Source organism: Melospiza melodia, chromosome Z (assembly GCF_035770615.1).
Source record: "Melospiza melodia melodia isolate bMelMel2 chromosome Z, bMelMel2.pri, whole genome shotgun sequence".
Lineage (NCBI taxonomy): Eukaryota > Metazoa > Chordata > Aves > Passeriformes > Passerellidae > Melospiza > Melospiza melodia.
This window is the reverse complement of record NC_086226.1, coordinates 43,327,577-43,347,999: the sequence shown is the minus strand read 5'-3', so window position 1 is coordinate 43,347,999 and position 20,423 is coordinate 43,327,577. Positions and strand designations below refer to the sequence as shown.

General features: G+C 38.5%; 1 protein-coding gene across 3 annotated transcripts in view; it reads right to left on the bottom strand.

Moving 5' to 3' along the window:
* Nucleotides 1–18,822, bottom strand: part of ZNF366 (zinc finger protein 366) — a 36,392-nt gene extending 17,570 nt beyond the window's left edge. The window contains exons 1-3 of one of the 3 annotated variants that reach the window (XM_063181328.1): nucleotides 18,711–18,822; nucleotides 17,464–17,622; nucleotides 293–418 (exon numbers count right to left, since the gene is read on the bottom strand). In XM_063181328.1, coding sequence (XP_063037398.1) covers nucleotides 293–313 — 21 coding nt within the window. In that variant the 5' untranslated portion in view covers nucleotides 314–418; nucleotides 17,464–17,622; nucleotides 18,711–18,822. Of the gene's footprint in view, nucleotides 1–292; nucleotides 419–6,849; nucleotides 6,905–17,463; nucleotides 17,623–18,710 lie in introns of those variants that run through there. The other 2 variants (XM_063181329.1, XM_063181330.1) reach the window with 2 other exon arrangements.
* Between the last annotated feature and the right edge of the window lie 1,601 nt (nucleotides 18,823–20,423).

Here is a 20,423-nt window from a genome sequence, read left to right as displayed (position 1 = left end):
AGCATATCTGATGATAGAATGTGATGAGGCAGATTAATAACTTATTCCTGGCAAAATTTTATGTTCCACTGATCATACGGGGAACTTCATCTGAATTTGTGGTTCATCTAAAACATTGGTTATAAATTTTGGTTAATCTTAAATAAGGCTACTATTTTTTCCCTCGTCCCTCTAGTGTCAGAGAATCAGAAAACTTTCATTAGAAAAGACCTTTAAGATCATCAAGTCCAGACATTAATTGCCATATCCACCACAAAAACATGTCCCTAAGCACCACAAGTCTTTTAAATACCTCCAAGGATGGTGACTCCATCACTTCTGTGGGCAACCTGTTTCAGATCTTGACCACTTTTTCTGTGAAGAGGTTCTTTCCCTGGAACAACTTGAGGCCATTTCCTCTTGTCCTATCACTTGTTACCTGGGAAAAGAGACAAATACCCACCTGGTTATAACCTCTTTCAGGCAGTTGTAGAGAGGGATAATGTTACCCTGAAGCTCCTTTTCTCCAGGCGAAACAGCCCCAGCTCCCTCAGTCACTCATTACAGGACTTGTGAAACAGACCCTTCACAAGCACCATTGGCCTTCTCTGGACATGCTCCAGCACCTCAATGTCTTTCTTGGAGTGAGGGGCCCAAAACTGGACGCAGCACTCAAGGTGTGGCCTCACCAGTGCTGAGTACAGGGAACAATCCCTGCCCTGCTCCTGCTGGCCACACCACTGCTGGCACAGGCCAGGATGCCATTGCCCTTCTTGGCCCCCTGGGCACTGCTGGCTCACGCTCAGCTGCTGTCACCAGCACCCCCAGGGCCTTTTCCTGTGGCAGCTTTGCAGCCACTCTGCCCCAGCCTGTGGCACTGCCTGGGGTTGCTGTGACCCAAGGGCGGGGCCCAGCACTGGGCCTTGTTGAGCCTCACACCACTGGGCTCGGCCCATGATCCAGCCTGTCCAGATCCCTCTGCAGAGCCTTCCTGCCCTCCAGCAGGTCAGCACTCCCACCCAGATTGGGGTAATCCACAAACTTAGCAAGGGTATGCTTGAACCCCACATTCATCAATAAAGATATTAAAGAGGGCTGGGCCCAGTGCTGACCCCTGGGCAACATCACTGGTGTCATCAGCCAACTGGATGTAACTATTCACTACCACTCTCCAGACCAGGGCATCCTGGCATTTTTTTATATAGGAAACAGTGCACTCATGAAGCCATGAGCTGTCTGTTTCTCCAGGAGAATGCTGTGGGAAAATGGTGCGAGAAGCTTTGCTAAAGTCCAGGAGGACAGAATACATAGCTTTTCCCTCTTCCACTAAGTGAGTCATAAAACAAGTTCCTGTTGGGGGAGTAGAACTTGCCTTCCACAAACCCATGCTGGCTGAGCCTGATCCCCTGCTGAACTGTTCTATACAGTCTGTGTGATGGCACTCAGGATGAGCTGACCCACAACCCTCCTTCCAACCCTTCTTGTAGGTGGGAGCCATATTTTCCCACCTCCAGTTAACTGGGGCCTCCTCAGACATCCAGTAGTGCTAGTAAATTATGGAAAGTAGCTCAGTGAGCACTTTCACCAGCTCCCTTGGTACCCTTGGATGGATCCCATCAGTCCCACAGACTTTTGCAGGTCTAATTGTTGTGGCAGGTTGCTGACTATTTCCCCTTGGAGTATGGTGGATTCATTTATTTGGTTCCTTGTCTCTGTTTTCCAGCTCAGATGCTTGAGCATCCTGAGAACAACTGGTCTGCCTATGTAAGATTGAAGCAAAGAAGGCACAAAGTACCACAGCCTTTTCTTCATCATTCGACACTAAGTTTCACCCCACATCCACGAAAGAATGAAAACTCTCCTTGGCCCTCTATTTTATGTGCATGTATATATGGAAACATTTTGGACTATTTTTTGTGGGAGTAGCTGGATTAAGTTCAAGCTAGGCTTTGGCCTCACCAGTTTTCTCTGCAGGCCTCCTGAGGGATGCGCTTACATGAATGTGTGTGTTTGCGTGCAAGTATCTAACCAACCAGGCAAAGGTTAGGTTGGAAAACTAGACACATTTTCCCTCTATCATCTGTGACATGCTGATTCTATTTATAACATCATTCTTGGAAATGCTGGGTGGAGAGCATGAAGGTGAGTGGAGCACTAAATACACTCCTATTTCTATTTCAGGAAGCTCCATGCTGGATAAGCCTTCTTCCAAAGATAGATGAAAGCACATCTCTGTGACCTAGTTAAGCCATGGGCAAGAGAAGGCATCTTAAAAACCTTTCGGCAAACAGACTGTTTCCTTCTAAGACTGTAGACTCAGTAATTATATTTGAGATAAAAGTGTGAAACTAAAGGCTCAGTGACAAAACTCTAAGACGGAAAGTTTAGAAAAAAGGATCAAAAAACTCACAAAGAAGGAGGACTAACTAAAGGAAAAATTGAAGGATATCTAAACTTACAACTCAACACCCACACTAGATAGAGGGAAAAGATAAAATAATTGCTTACAACTTGGACAAGTAACTCATAATTATACCACAATATTACTTTCAGTTGTTAGTGCACTGACTGGAAATAGTGCACATATATATACACAATATCAATTCAAGTAATCATGGAATATCCTGATTTGCAAGGGACCCACAAGGATCATCAAAGTCCAACTCCCAGCCCTGCACAGGACACCCTCAAGCATTACTCCATACACCTGAGTAGTCCAAATGCTTCTTGAACTCCCTATCAGGTTTGGTGCTGTGACCATTTCCCTTGGGAGCCTCTTCCAGGGCTGAACCACCATCTGTATGAAACATCTACTCTTGATATTCAAACCAAATGTCCCCTGACTCTGCATCAGGCTATTTCCTCAATTCCTCTCACTGGTCACCAGAGTGAAGGGATTGTTACCTGCCCTGCCTCTTCCCCTCATGAGGAAGTTGTAGACTGCAATGAGGTCTTCCCTCAGTCTTTTCTCCAGGCTGAAAAAGACAAATGACCTCAACTGCTCTTCATATGGCATCCCCTCAAGGCCCTTCACCATCTTCATTTATGTCTTTCATATAACGTGGTACCCAAAACTGCAGATTATGATGTTTGCGTGTGTGCATACATATATATGTAATATATGTACGCATGTTTCATCAGATAGAATTTCTACTGGCTTTTTATCCTAATGTTTCCTTGTCACCCTAACTCCCTAGTCAAAATAAGGAACAGTTAGATCTTGAAAACCCTTTGGGTGTAAAGGTTTGGCTTATTAAGAAGGGGAAAGGGGTAAGGAATCCCCCAAATATTGAAAAATCCTCAACTTCTCTCCAAAAGAAAAAAAAGGCTTTTAAAAATCCTTTTTAGCAGAGTAAACTCGCACAATTTGAACACAACACTTATAGATCAAAACTTTCCCTATAAAGTATGTGCTTCAAACATCTTCCAACTTTGTCTCATTTTTCCCCAGCAATAAAGGTACAAAATTCTTTAGATAGTGCATAGTAATTGAGGACCCAGCTATGTTATTTACTGCTTTTGTTGGATTATTGAAATGCTGCCAAAAGTACACAGAAATGACAGTGAGTTGTTTCTAATTGCTTTCTTGTTTCTTGGCTGCCAGTTAATCCCCTCTTCCACATACACAGTTTTGTATGAAGTTTCACTCTTTCTGGAACATAGAGCTGTAGAGCCCCTTGAAATTACTAGAAAGAAACATTTTCCTTGCACTACTAATCTTTGACTGCTTTCACTGAGCATATGGGCTCATTCCACTGGCTACAGCTACAAGCATCACAGGACCAATCCTACAAGGGAAAGTGTTTCTAGTCAGCAACCAGCACAATCAGAGATATGGTGTATAATTCAACACAAGAGTACTTTAAAAGAAAGTAGAAGTCTATATATGGATCACCTTGCTGTTTTTTCTACCCCCGAAACCACCATGATAATGTATAAATTATTTCTTCTTTCATTCTGGGGACGAAGCCTTGCTAATTTGAATGGAGGCATGATCTTAACTAGGTCCAGAACTTAATTCCACAAAAACATGAGTTCTGACAAAACCATAGAAGAGACAACAGTTTTGACCCCAACGCAAAATATACTTAGGGAACAGTCCTTTGTTCTTTAAATAACTTCAGCAGAGAACTTTAAAGTTTTAGTACAGGTCCACAGAACTCTTTTTCTACCTGGCCCTGGAGTAGCAGACGCCATTTTAATGCTCAACACCAAGGAGTTTGAATTAAAATTTTTTTGCGTTATTTTAATATTTATTTTTGTTTACATATTTTTATATTCAAATATCACCTAGGTACCTTTTGCATTTCCTATATAAGAACTTTGAACTTCTTTCTTTCTGTAGAACTTATTATTTAAAATGTAGTGCTATGTAGTGTGATTCCAAACATTGTATGGTCATAGAAAATCCTAGCTTTTATCCATAATAGACAAGTTACTAGGTTTGAAAAGCTGGTTTGGAAGCTCACTGAGACAGGGATTTCCATCGTGTACTGGTCCTTACACCTAAGACAGCCCACTAAACTGAGGTCTCCAGACCTAAAGTCAGTTTCTGTAGAAGAGGCAAGCATCCTCAAATTTTATTTCTTTATGTAAATGGAAATACAGTATTTTGAAGAATAGAACTACAAATTAACTCTTCCTGCCCTTTCAAAACAAGAAAATAAAAGTTAGAGTGAGTTGAAATAGTTGTTGAGGAATTTCTGAAATAGAAATCTATGCAGCAGCTAATATTCTTGTTAACTTCCATGAAAAGGAAGAGAGTTAATGCAGAATATAAATCACCATTTATTTTCTCATGTCCACTCATTTCTAAGACAAAGGATTAGAGAAAGTACGTAAATGATGCTATTCACGCTACAAGCAAATACGTTGTTACAGTTTCCAGTTAATATCCAGTACTGGAGTCAACAGCAAATTTTCCTAAGAATTCAGTAAAATCAGAATTCTGCTTCCTGGACAAAAGAACTTTCTGTCTATAGACAAATAACTTGTCCTGCCATAAAAATGTGAGGTTATGAAGCTTCTCCAATTTAAACCCTGACTACAACAGTTCTGATTGTTCTCCTGGGCAACACAATCATAAAGCCAGAAATAAGGCTAAGATGAGTGAAAGATATGACAAAGGTTAATGGGTTACTTTATTAGGACATTTGCCCTTATGTTCGCTCTTTCAGAATAAGATGAAACACACAAAGTGGAGTAGGTCAAAAGGGGGCCAAATTGGCCAAACAACTTCTCTTCTCTGGAAGAGAAATTCCATGGTTAATTGAACATGTAGGACTGTAGAAACCATGCCCTGTAAGAGTGCAATTCTGCTCTCCTTTTGAGGCCTGAAATATGGGTGTCTATAAGCAAAGAATTAAAACTAACAGCTCGTTCTGTTGGATGTGGTGAGGATTCCCGACAGATTTAACACTATTATATTTCTTTAGCTGAAGTTGAGCAGTTGGTGAGCTTCAGCTTTATTGAACAACCAGCTGGGGTTTTTTTCAATCACTGATTCTTGTCAACTGTTATTATGGCGATAATTATCATTATCTTAATAGGTTTAATGAGCTCTCAGCCTGCTCTTCCAAATATGTTTTGGTTTTAAATGTACTATTCAGTTATACAGCTGTTGAACTAAGCAGCAAATTATTTACACAGTTTTCTCTCATCTGCTATTTATGCAAAACTTGCATCTGGCTCATGATCTGAGTGAGGGATTTTATTATTATTTTATTATTTTATTCTGAAGTAATTTCATTTCAGTAGTGAAGCACTCCCTACTCAATCTAAACAGCTTTAACTTATTTGTCAGACTTGGAAAATGCCAAGAACACCTGTACTAAGGTGAAAATGCCCATTACTGGTAACCAAGTATTTTCAGGTGGTACATATCTGATCCCTCCTTACAATTTTCCCTGCTATTTTCCTTCAATGAAAGCATGAATCCTTCTAGGCAGAAAGTAATAAAACATGTTCATGCCCATATCAGAATTTCTCTAAAATCAGCATCAAACCTACCAACCTATTCTTTAGAGAAGCCAGTGCGTGGTGTAGTCTCTATCCCTGCTCTCCAGGCATAAATATCCACATTTCAAGCAGAACATTTTGAAAAATGGACTCCATTAACACATATGGAGTGTATGCTAATAAATTCAATGTGAGTATATAAACTCTGTGCATAATATGTGCATGCAGAACTAAGTATGTATTAATACACACAAATCAGCCTTCAATTTTCTAGCTACAATATTTGAAGCTAACTTAAAAGATTATTTATGTTTTAACTGAAAAGAGCACTTTTTCTGTCATAGTTTGGAGCTGGGAGAAGACAAAAATTTGGACTACCTGGTGAAATTTTGACTACCTTGTAAAAAAAAATATGGATTTGTGGAAAGTATCCAAAATCAATGAGTACAGATGTTGATGAGGAGACACAAATATAGTAGAAGTTTTTAGAAAAACAAATCTGAGCTGGGAATAATAGTCATGGAGTTTAGTCAAATCCTTTTCAATACCACTTCTACAAACACTTGTTTTCTCAGTCTCACATGCATTGCAGTGAGATGTCAAATGAAGTCCATGATTTGACCATTAACTTAATTATCTATGGAGATAAGGTTTCTTGTCCCATGCCTTTTACAAGGGATATGTCTGCTTAAATGGAGAGTGCTATCAAGATAAAGACACTGCCATATATATTTCTCTTCCCTTTTTGGATTATCACCACTAATAGAACTAGAAATAAGTAAGCTATTGTTCATGAAAATGATCTGGAATGACTGAAAATGAGAAGTGGACCACATCAGGTCTTTTTTTCCTACATTAGTATGATAGTACTAAGAAGATTATTACTCTTTTCACTTCTCCCTGGGAAATTACCTTCATCTGCTGGTAGTAGGCTTCAGGATAAAACTTCTTCTTTCCATCAGCAAATGTGAGGGTTTTTTTCTCAGTGAATGCTTTGTAAAATAAAAGTGATAACCTCTGTCATTCATCATGGGACATAATCAAATTTCACTAAGGCCTATGGGAAGACTTCCAAGGGCATCAGAAAGTACTTCTCATAGTTTGTCTTATTATTTGTTATGTGTTCTGAAATAGGAACCCATCTATTCCTCAAACAAATGAAAAAAATACTTATGTCTTCAGAACATATGTCAGCAGGTGGCAGCCACTGCAGACAAGCTTAATGAAAATCAAAGGATGTTAGTTGATTAAAAATCTGACAGCTTGACATGACACAGTAAACAGATACAACAAGAAATGAACTGTCAAGGACATCTTATTTATTAATTTTTTTTCCTTCATTTGCTATTTTGGTATCATCCTAGCTTCTAGTTTGAAGTTAGGTCATTTTAGATATGCCTTCTGGTCTAAGGGCTTCCTATCCAGCATAGCTCCATTAATATTGTCTGGGAGGTGCCACCAATACAAAGAAATGGGTCTTCTCACAGGAAACTGTGCAGTAGAAAGTCTCCCTGCATTGTCTTTGCTTCTCCCAAATTTTAATATTTTAACTTGCATAATTTTTTGTATATTAGCTGGGAAATGCAGAAGTTGAACATACCCATTTGACTGCACTGTCTTTGAAATCATCGTGGATTTGTGTGTAACTTGTATTCATTTATTTCATTGTTTGCATTCATTTTCAGTGAGCAAGACACTATGAGCACTTTCAAGGAAGTATAGTTAGTTACTTTGGTATTCATTATAATAAAGGAAATGCCTTAAAACAATATCAAAATTATACACATTCACTTTTTCATAACTTACAGAGATTTTTTACTTTAATAATTACTGAAAGTATGAAACAAGATCTTCCGATTTCCTCTGCTGAAAGTCTGGAGCAGTCCCACCACACAGCCTGCCAAAGCTGGGGTACTGTTTTATGGCATAATTTGTGTTCCATGATTGCATTGATTCAATTTAAAACAAAAATAAGTTGACAGATGCTGTAGTGAGGTAGCTCCAGATTTATTTCTTCTCTCCAGTATGAGTGCTTAGTTGTCAGTTTAGCAAAATGGTTTGCTATCCCTCTTGCTGCTTTTATGTGTGCTCTGTCCTTCTTCTAGAGACACCTTTGTTACCATTTTCTCTACCCTTCTGCCACCTAACAAGGGAGTGGGTGAGGGTGATAGAGCAGTATGTCTGGGTCACCCACAGACCATCCACCCCAGGGGCTTACAGGCAATGCCTCTAGCACTACTTAGACCTGTGGACCTCTCTAGTCATTTCAGGTCATTAACAAAGTAATTTTTGAGTATAGTCTAGAGTGCTGGTTTGGAGCTTTATTTTTCTTTTTCTTATCTTTCTTTTTTTTTTTTTTTTTTCTTTTCTTCCTCTTCATGAGTTTTCTTAGTCCTTCTCCTCCCTCCTCATTTCTGTATTCCACCTGTTGTTCACTCCCTCTCTATTTCTCTATTCTGTTTGCTAAAATAGAACGCAGAGGCAACCTGCATAATGAAACACATGTTGCATGATCAGCAACACAGAAGCAACCTGCATAATGAAATAAATGTTAAGTCAACAGACTCTGAAGTATTACCTGTTTACACAAAGTCACCCCAAACCACAGCCACACAGGATGGGAGCCTGCAAGGCACAGCAAATTATATGGTCTTAAAGTGTGTAAACGGACCAAGATATTTGACGTCCTCAGCTGAGCACCTGCGTCTGCCTGATTTGCTGGTACTGCCATGGAATTCGAAGCTGCCCTGGAGCGCAGGGCAGCGGGAGCAGCGGCTCGCGGCCTGGCCGCGGGCCCGCAGCGCAGGCCCGCCCCTCCGGCTGCCCTCAGCGCGGCGCGCTCCGGCCCGGCCGCTCGCCTTTCGCGCCTCCTCCGCAAAAACTGGCTAAGCCTAGCTTAGGGGAAACAGCTTCTGGTGAGGCATAGGGCGATGTAAAACCAGGCATTGCAGCCGTGTAGCTAGCCCAGGACACTGGTCTTGGGAAGAATACAAGAAACAGGAAGGCATATTATGTCAACTTTCCAGCCTGATCTTCAGGCATGTTTAAAAACTTCCTGCAAACAGATTGTAACCTGAGGTTACACCCGGGAGGAGTCTAGACTCCAGAGGGTAGCAGTCTGCAGCCCCTAACAATCACATCTGATTCCCTTCCCTCTGCTCTCTGCCCCTTGGCACTTGCACTTTTATTAGCCTAAAGGCCCAGCTCCAGCCGAAGGAGACCAGAGACACCAACACAGGCTTTAGGCAGGGCACTCCCCTAAGAGGTTAGAGATGTGGGTCCAAACACCTTGGGAGGGAAATTAATCAGTCTGCTGTCTTGTGGCTGTTGTATTTTTCCCTAAATTTTGTTGTCAGTGTGTATTCAGTTACATGTAAGTATTCTTACAGGACTTGGTTCCTGAGAGTATTTGGGCATGGGTATCCTGAGTTTTCAGACCCTGCTCAAAGCTCAGGGCTGACAAGATCAGGTTTGCCATAATGGTGATATTTGCAGCACATGTAGTAGTAGAAGAGTTTCAAACGTGCAAAGTGTAATTGGTGCCAGAAGACGGGGTGGAAATGCAATTTGATCCTGCCCTCGCTAGGCATTGGAGTTAATGATGGATTGGCCAGCTCAATTAATTACTCAATTAAACAACTCTCATCCTACGCAGCCTTCTTAATTCTCTCTCTGACATCATCTGTGTTACACTGAAATAATTATGGAATATCTGGGGTGTAGCTGAGAACAAGATTTGGGATTAGACTGCTGTGAGGTGATGACAATTAGACAAATTTCTTCCTTTTCTTAAGTGGGTAAGGCGATTTCATGATGTAGGCTGTAACCATGGATATGTCCCTGCCTTTATAAAGTATGTGGAGTCACTTTAATCACTGTTTATAGAAGTCCTATCGCTCCATCCCTGTTTCCTGTCTATCCCATATCTGCCAATGCAAATTAAAATGATGCATTTTTGGCATTGTGGAAATCCTATGTGTTAAATACTTTTTCCTCTGGAAAATCACCAAATCATGTCCATGTAGCTTTAGGATGTTTTTCTCTCCATACAGCTATCAAAAGAGACAGGGTGAACAAAAAGAACAAATGAATAATATGAATATTAGGAAGGGTTTTGTAGTAAAATAGTAATGTTTGACAGAGTGTGGAGTCCTTAAAAAACACTTTGGATACAATCTTTCCACCTACAATGCACAATCATTAAACACTATAAACAGAACAGAGAGGGTTTGGGCTGTTATTTTAAGAAAAATAACAGAGCTATGAAGAACATCCAAAATTAGAATGATCAAAAAAGCATGCCCTTCCATAACCCTCATGCTGTCCTATTTGAGCTTTTATTTTGAAGGCAAACCTTTCACTGGCACTCATGACCTTTAAAAAGGAAATAGACTGAGCTTTCCTTCCTACTGTAATCCCAGTGTCCTTATCACCTATATGGAGGCCAGAGAGATGGTCTGTTCTCCTCCCATCTCTTTGTTGTCTTAAAGGGTAGCTAAGGGCCCCCTTCAGCTTGGTTCTTCAAGCCAGTCAGCTGGCTCCCTCATCAGCAGTTAATGGCACTTTATGAGTGGCACATGTACCTCAAAAAAGAAAGGACCAGATAAAATGTGTACACATGATTGGAAAAGGGCCAAGGGATTAGAGGATTGTATGGAAGAGATTTTGGAAAAAGTTTCCGAAACAGATTAAGTTTTAAGTAAAGGTTAGGTTTTTTAAAACGTGGAAGAGTATAATTAGTCCTCAGCAGAACCATTGCTTTTTTGTATTTATCTTGTGCTCAATTCCTTGTTTCACACAATTCAAAACTCATAGTGAAACTGAAGGTTGCTAAAGTGGTAGGTACCATGTGTTTCAGTAAGACATGTTCTACCATACAAGAACTGAAAGAAGAGGATTTCATCCACAGAGTGACAGAAGTGAGTATATATTTGTGTGTGTGTGTGTGTGTGTGTGTGTGATTTATAAAAACATATCTGCTACCAAACACTTATCAGTGTCCAGTTATTGAAGGTAATCATCAGATAATGCTTTCCTATTCATTTAGGAAAGATGAATAAATTTTATTTCAGCTGAAGACTGAGCAGATTTCTTGCTGGAAAAGCTGCTTGGCTGTAAAGACTGATTAATCCTTATTAGCCTCTACTACTCACTTGTAATTAAGCTGGCTTAGTAATGACTTAGATATTTCCCTCTGAACCTAAGTACAACAGAAAACACAGTAAAGGAATTAGACATATCAGTGCTGTTCCTAGGACACCGCTGTGTGTATTTTGTTGAGACCCAACAAGAAAAAAATAGGAATCATATCAATAAGAAAGCATTTTAAAAGACTCCTAAGGCAAATTGCTGCACCATTGGAAGGAACTTCTTTTGATATATCTGCATTGTGATTAGGGAGCTCTGCTTTCCAAACTGTCAGAGCATAAAACTTCTGTTAAAGCTTTGAAACTGCACTGAATATGTATTTATTGTCCAGAAAAATTATTGCTTGCACATACATCTCACAATTCCATTCAATGAGCGTTCTTTTTTCAAAAAATTATTTACTTTGAAGAGAAATGTGTTTACTTCTTCAGTTCCAGCACAGAATGGCATTCTTGACGGATGATATGAAGTACCTGCAAGAAGTAGTTTAAGATACCTTCCTCTATGCCTTTCCCCTTCACTTGTGTTGCCAAACTTGAATCTTGTCCTTGACTGAACAACAGAAATTCTTTCCCTCACTGATCCCCAAAACACATCCTGCGTCTTGCTCTTAATGATTCTGTTAACTGTAGAAAGTTTTAAAAACAAGCACTAGTTTGTTGCCAAAACTACAGAAAATCTGAAATTCAAAACAAATTCTATCTTGCTTCTACAATTTTCATCAATTAGAAAACAAATTCCTTTGGTCAATATGGGGAAAAATTCTTGAGTTTAATTATTTTAAACTGAAACAGATTTAAAGTGCTAGTTTTACTGAATTCAATAAAGTAGCATATTGAGTGGGAAAGACATCTCAGACTTAGCCAAGTATCACCAGCAGATACTGAAACGGAGACTAGAATCACAAATAAATAAGCAATTCTTTTTTGCCAAAAAAAAAAAAAAAGTAAAAAGAAAATAAGCATAGTTTGAAACCTTAAATTCTGAACATTTCCCAAACCACTCTAGTACTAATCCTTCCTTCACCATGAGTGATGCTCTGGATACTAACTCAGTTCAGATTTTCATCACAAGAAAAAGGAAAACCAAAAATCCATCGAACCACTGTGACTCTACAGCATGACTAAGAATGGCTGACTAGCATCATAAAATGAAGCTTTGTGTGTGAGAAATCACCTTATGTATTAATCAAAATGTCTGTACCAATCCCTGCCCATACCTCCACAACCCCATCCTGAGTCATTCTATCCAGGACCTTTTCCCCAGAAAAAACAAACATCACATATGAAAACATGTAAAAATTAATAGGAATTATTGCAGTCTTTTAGGAGAAATAGCAGGTAAAGCTCTGGTCGGAGCATGGGAACATTACCCAGTGAATTCTGTCACAACTCACTCTCCTAACCAGATTCATTGCCTTCCAGTGGGAGCCTGTTCATTGTTTTTTAGCAGGAAACAAACTAGTCAGAATTCTTGCAGCAAGTCATTAGGGTAAACTCTGAGTCCTGATCACTAATGATTTCTGCAGAATCCAGCGATAGTCATTCAACTGCATTCCTTACCCATGTCTGAAGTTTAAGTGAGATTCATTTTCTGTGGGATGTGAAAAAATTAATTAATATGTTTGAAATTAAAGACTGGTACTTCCATTTTTCTGGCAGAGGAAAGAGGAGTTGGTGAGCACCATTCCTCTGATATATGTGACTCTTTCTGTGACATCCTGACAAAATGTTGCCTACAGACACAAAATTCTTCCAGAAATCTGGATGACGTCATATTGTGAGTGCAGCATTGTGCAGGAAAACTGTTTGATATAGCATTCATACTGCTGTGATTCCTTGCTGAGTAGTTCTATAGAAAAAAATATTTTCCTTCTCATTTATAAATGGATGGGCTTAATTTCTGGTGAACCTATGAACAAATTGTTACCAGGTGGCTATTCCAGGAGGTTTTCTACAGTTTTCTGGAATCCCTATCACAGGGCATGGTTTTGGACAAATACAGGATGGTCTTCACAGCTTCAGAAATCCGCACTAAGGAACTGACCCAGTGTGGGCTTGTGCCTACCAGATGCCTCAAACAACTTCTGCTGGTTCTTAGAAGCTGACAAATGCTCTAAAAGCAGGTCATTCCTTCCCTTTCCACCTCCTGGTATTGTTTTCATTACACATGTATTCTAAATACTTTCCAGCAAAAGCAGACTAGTAGAAAAATATTATGCTAACTGGAAGTAGGACATATGCTGCCTTTTCAAATAATGCTCTCAAATAATTTTTATCTGGAGCTGAAAGACCAAAGCTGAAACACTATATGCTCTAGAAAGCAGCTCAGAGAAACAACTAAACCTGAAATACTCGCTACATTCCAACATATCCATCTGGGATACCTTTTGATTTGTTCTAGATCCCATGTATTTCATGTTGTTAAGAGCAAGTCTACCTCTTACTCTTTCCAATTTAAAAAGTTTTAAGTGGCATATCCAGCACAGAGCCCACCATGAAACAGGAAGTCTTTCATCACTGCAAAGAGGGTCTAACAGTTACATTGCAACCGTAAAAAGGGAAGACTGAAGTATAAGTGGCTCTTTCACAACCAGCAATAGCAGCAAACAAATTTAAAGAATGACTAGAAATCATCTTATCCTTCCCAGCCAACACCCTTTGCCTTATCAGAGGGGCTGTCAGAACAGGAAGGGGCAAAGCCACATGGTTCTCTCCCAGAATCACCACATCTGGTCCTCTGTTGTGGAAAGACCAAGATTCTTCCATGCAGGGAAATTAGGTGATGTCTATTCTTCATCAGACCTACAGACAGAGGACTGTGTGGGTCTTGCTGTGCATTAACATCACTTCTACTACAGCATCATCCAAAAAGAACAGCTAAAAATGTGTGCTCCTTCTCACAGCCTTGCTTTCAATTTTAAATCAGTTTTACCTGTTTCAGCAAAATGTGATGTTATCAGTGTAGGAGACTCATTTTAACCTATCACTTTTAGTAATTAAACCAATCATCAACTCTGTATTTTTCAGCGTTCTCTGAATTCTAGTGGTTCTAGTGGTATGAAGGTGAAAGCTGGGTGTTTCCAGATTTACTTTTTTGAAAATTGACAAGGGAAAAATAGGTTTTTGGGAAATACACTTCTTACTCAAGACTTTTCCTTTCAAATTAATCAAATTAATTACTGCATATCCACAAAGTAGAAGGAAAATCTGTTAGGGTTTTAGCTTTCATGGTAGAAGAGGGAAGAGAAATTAAAAATAGGGTGGTATTTTCATCCTACATTTAAATAATTAATAACAGTTTTTTTCTAACTTCAAAAGCAGGAAATTAGAAATGAAAGTAAAAAGAAAAAAAACCCAATTATTCACATAATTTCTTCTCATAACATCCAGAGCACAAAAATATTTTCTTTTACTACATGATTACTTAGCTTAATTACTACCAGTGACATTACAGCTTTTACAGTGCATTAAGAATTGTTGGTTGAGAAAGAAAATATTGTGTTTGACTTATCAAGAGAACAGTAATAAGTATAAAAAGTTTTACAGAAACAAGCAAAAGCGTTTTGACACCTGGAAGGATCTATACCAAACATTAAGTAATATTTTTCACTGGATCGTTATTATTTAAGAAGTCAAGCAAGAAGGATTGGTCCCTGTCAGGTAGATACAAACAAAAAATACACACCCAGCATGCAACTCAATGCATGTTTTAAATAATTGCTGAGGAGTAACTTAGGCCTCTTCACTGGATAAAAATCTGAATGTCATTTATAAAATGGCACTGCGTTTTTACAGCAATGGAAAGCTGCAGTCTCAATTTCAGAATGGCAAATTTTCAGCAAAAATAAGCCCATCTCTTTTTTTTCCCCGGATTTGTTTCTTTCTTTTCAAAAGCTTGCATTATTTGTGCCTCTATAATTCTTTCTTCTCCAAGATGACATTCCTTTCTTTTTAGTGATCTTCTGAGATCGTAAGCTAGATCATGGAAAATTACTGGTCATAAGAAGAAAGTAACTATTTTGTTTTAATAGGTGGTTTATTTTTAAAAATTTGCTGGGTTATAAAATTAATCCATCAAGCAAATGAATAACTTTACAATAATCTGTAGGAGTCTCACAGCACTTACAAGGTCTGTTTGAGGAGCTGTTTGATTGGATCATTGGTAACAAAGAACATGCATTGGTGCTCAAAAACCATGGATCATTTCTTATCAGCTAATAAAAGATGTTGCCTTACACACCATTGATTTGTGTCCTTTCAGCACAGCCACAGAAAATCCCCATTACCTTATGCAGCCTTCACTGCTTTTGTTTCTTATGATGAAATTCTGCTAACATGTCCAGAAGAGTGGAGCAGTCCACTCAGAAACTTTTCTGCACCACTGAGTCTTTGCATTTCAAAGATTGAAAACAATATAAATTCTGTCTGAAATCCATACTCTTCTGTCTCCGTGTATGGGGGTTGAATTGAGTTGCTTCCATGATTCATCGCCTCATGCTTATCATGTTCTAAATCCTGTGTATCTCTCTGGCCTCTGGCACTACTAGGAACAGCGCCTTAAAGACATGACACTACGTTTCTCTGTGAGATGCACATCGTGTCTTTCAAACCATCACTTTCTCCTTGGCACCCAGATAGTCCTAAAACAAGGCTCTTGTTGGTGTGTTTTTTTCTAAGAATGAAAAACAATTTAAAAAACAAAACAAAACAACAAAAAACCAAAACAAACAAACAAACAAACAGAAAACCTCCTTGAGATTCAAAGCTTCAAATTATCTCCTGGCCAAAAATGTACATTAGACATGTCAAAATTTACTAGGAATGTAACTCAGTGCTGCTATTCTGCATCCAAAAAGTCTCAATAGTTTACACCATTAAAGAAGCTGGTATTAAATATAAAAAGCCAATGATATTTACAGAAAGACATCTCTTAGCTTCTATGCATTTTGAACCTGACCTGTTAACTTGGGATTTCCACAGGCTACAAATTGTTTCTGTAGCCTCTCGGCCGTTACTGGTATAGGTTTATTTTTCTATTTCCAAACAAAAGCAATAATCTTCTGAATTTTATTTCATTATGATTGAGAACACATCAAATCGAAATAATAGCTTGAAATAATTCTCTGAGGAAATATACATACACTGACTTATCATTTACTTATGTTACATACATAAATATGGCTATTATGAGTAGAAGCAGTAAGACTTTTAAGCAAAATAAACACAAATTGTCTCTTTTTATTATTGGCTTATAATTTTAAGAGTTGATTTATTAACCATTAACAGTCCCATCTCTTACAAACATTGGGGTGAATAACCGAAAATTCATTACACAAATATTTAATTTGTGCCATAAACTAGTAGCAAATCTGTACCCAATACAGACTCAGAGACTCTACCTTTCTCTGCTGTACATATCTCAGTGACGTAGGAATAACATGTCAGCCAAAAAATCACCTTTCTGACAGCTTAGGAAAGATATTAGACTGTTGTACTAAATCATGTGACAGAGGTTCTAGCAATAAATCATGCAACCTGAAAATAAATAAACTCCAAAGGATTGCAAAAATGTACTTTTAAGAGGAAAATAAACCTAATAGGTAAAATATAAGAATGAAATTCAAAATTCAAGTCTGTTTTTTACTGTCAAATTACTAAGCATTCCCTTTAAAAAGGTTTCTCTGTGCTTATTATTTGGGACTGGGTTTTAAAACAGTAGGTACTCCTTTTGTTCACCTACTATGATTTGAACAAATTTGTTCATATTTATGTATTTCAAATGATGTCTCAGAGAAAGGATTTATTGTATATATGATCTAAATCAAGAAAACACAAATGTTTATCATCTTTAGCAATAAAACCTGGACCTAAAGAGTGCAGCTTACTTTTACTTACATGGCAAAATTAACTTTTGAACCAACCAGACCAAAAATTTAAAAGTGATTGCAATCCGGACTAATAACCTGCAGTTTGAACAAAATACTGCCACAAACATAGAGCTTATGTAATTTTCTGTGTGTGTTTGGAAGACTCCTCACTTGATGTAAAAACTGGGATTCCAGGTGTTTGACATGTCAAAATAGCTGTCCAAATCATGCCTTTAATTTGAACCAGTATATATTCACATAAAAATAAACCCAGATATCTCAAGGGGAAGATGTGGCAGATGGTTTTCATGTCAAGACCTGGCACACATTTGTTATTAGCAGATAACAAATTTTTTGTGACTTAAGTATAACCAAATAAACAATTAACTCGTACCTAACTAGTCTGAGTGGCAGCATTAAGCTAAGGAGTTCAAGAAAGAAGTTATTTCCATATCCTTTGGCAAAGCCCCCTTTGGCTGCTCCCAAAGCGAAAGAAATCTACAACTTACCCAGAAACTGGGCTGAATTGCTGGTAGATCATTCCTCCTTATGGAAAAACCTGGAGAAGGACGCCAGATAGAGGGAGGCAGAAAGTCCTTTCCACTAGTTTTTTCAGGGAGGGCTGGGAGCAGGAGGCTGTCCCAGGGTGGAAGCGCAGCCCAGGTACCCTGGCAGGAACAGAATTTGGAGCAGGGCAGCTGGAGCTGCCTGACAGCTCTCTGCAATATCTGCCCACTGTTTGTAGCCTCCCTGTCTGGGCTCTGGGCATTCTGCACTTCAGAGGACCCTGCACTTCAGAGAGCAGCAGCTTGAAGAAACAATCATAAGATGAGCAAATTGTCCTTTTGCAAAGAAATGGACACCTCTCCTATTTCTTGCCCCACCTCTGCATTCTGCTAATATGAAAGTGTTCAGGGGGGGATTTTTCTCACACACTATTTGAAACATACTCTTGCATTCAGTCACTCATTTCACATGGAAATTCTAATGATTCTGATACATTTATGATCAATATGAAAAACATAATTGATGTCTAAAAAGTTGCAAACGGATATACAATTGAGTCCACCCTATTACTGATGTTGGTGTTCTGCCTCAGTGCTGTTATGTACTGCACAACATGAACTTTTGTTTTGTTTTTTTCCAAGTGAGATCCAGGAACCATCTTACCACCTCCGAAATGTCATTGTTCCTAGACTGATCATATACACAGATAAGTAGAGATAAACATGTGTAGTCCTAAACACAATGCAGTTTGAAGGGAGCAAAAACAGCCCCAGTAATTCTTCTCTCAGTATAGCACAGGTTGGTGTGTTGGAGCAGACTTCAGTACTGGCAGATGATAAATGAAATACATTGATCCCCATATGACACAGCTCCTCTCTATATTTTAGCAACGGCCCAGTGAATCTTGCTGAAACTGTTGGGATAAAGTTAGTGAAGCCTGTAACAAGATTCTCGCAGCAGGACTTATATACGCAAAATCCACAGGAGATTATATTATGAATATTACCAGCCTCTTTGGAAAATACTTTCCTATCTGCATAGACTAAACCATATGTTAATAGCACCAGTATCTAAAAACCATACTATAGGTATCGCTAGCGTAAATAGACTGCTTATTAATGCATATGGTTATTATTATTTTATCTGTTAAATGTGTATCTAATTAATGCCTTTTCTTAATACTAACACAGATATATATATATATATAACTTTTAAAGAGTTAACCATAAAAGCATTTTACTTAACTTACCAGTTGTTGAAGGTGGAAGGAGTCTTGCCCTAAACACTACCTGCTCTGATGTTTGTAATATCTGTCTCTCTCTCCCGCTGTCTCCCTACCCACCCCTCCCCATGCAGAGATTGCAGTAAACTTAGAAAACTAGCAGTGACAATGTTTCAAATGACTTAAGAAGGAGAACAGGAACAATCATTTCGTTCTCTTTTTTTTTTTCAGATGAGTACAGTACCTTCAGAAAGAAGGAAGGAAGGGAGGGGAGAGGAAGTCAACAACCCTTTGCTTTCCTGCAAAAAAATAAGGAAACAGCAGATAGCAATCTCGTTTTCTCTCAAACAAAATGTTTGGAAAAATAAATATATCCAATCCAAAAGGAATTCCTCAAGTATTATATCTGCATTATTGGCTTCATAAAACCTTCTTTACAGCTTGTTATGTGCAACTACATGAAATGAATTTCCGAAGTAGTAGGTAGGAATAAGACACCCATATCTTATGCAGAACAATTAGCTTTAAGCTTGCATGGATAATGAAGGCTTTTACTCTAGAGAAAGACTAATCATAGATGTATACACAGATCTTGTTTCCATGGTGATATAGGTAAAAAAATGCCTAAAATCCCTGTTTAGAGTGATCACAAGAAAATAGCACATGGGCTATTTATAGAACATTATGGGGGAAAAAGAAGGGTGATGAAAGGGGTCAGAAAAAAGGCAAGGATCATAGCTTGATACTGTCAGTGCAATAATGAGTAATTGATCTCAAAGAATGGCATTATAGAAGGCATACTGATTTAACCAAACAGAACCAATGTACTATGTTCTAGAACAGATTTTATACTTTCATTTGTTTCTTTCATTCTTTCCCCATTAAACATATTTTGACAACCAGATACTGGCCAGCTGGCAGGAGTTATACTTGGGATAAGTTTAGCCCATTGTGCTCCACTGTGTTTTTGTTTGCTTGTATCTTTCCCCCCAACTTTATCATCCAAAGGTCACTTAGAGTGATTAGATGCTCCCTTCTCTTTCCCATTAATTTTTTTTCATTCTAACACACTTGCCAGTAAATACCTTCACACTATCATGGAGCTGTGTCTTTAGTTTGTCTGGTTACACAGTAGTGAATATGGAGCTGCAATTCAGCTTGATTTTTGTGAAAGGCTTTTAAAAAAGCCCTTTCAAAAGGCCCTCTCCTACATACTCTATATCCAGTCTTTGCTCTGGTAGCAATATCTAGATCAATGCTGCTGAAATAATTTAGATTACTGCTGTAAATCCACTTTTAGTGGAAGAACAAGTTAGTATGTTATTCCATAGAGATTACTGTTTCATTTATTGTACAATAATGAGAATTTATGACCTTTAAACCAACATAGGAAGTAGTTCTTCAGCACCTATGTTCTTTCATGTGATTCCTGGTGCTATTTCCTGAAGCTATCTAGAGATTATTTGGTTGGAGACACTTTTATCTTAATATTCAGAAAATGAAATCTTTGATAGTGGACATCAGCATTTGACAAAGCATGGCAGGTGCTATGAGTGGTCTTCCAATACCTCCAGGGTTTTCTGAAATGGGCAAAACCATATAAAAGCAAAAATATGCAATACATATTATATATTGCATTGAACCACATAAAAGCAAAAATATGCAATGCATATTATATATTGCAAGTGAAGTCCTTTGCTCTTCCTTGGGAATGGAGGTCCTAATCAAAGAGATATCCTC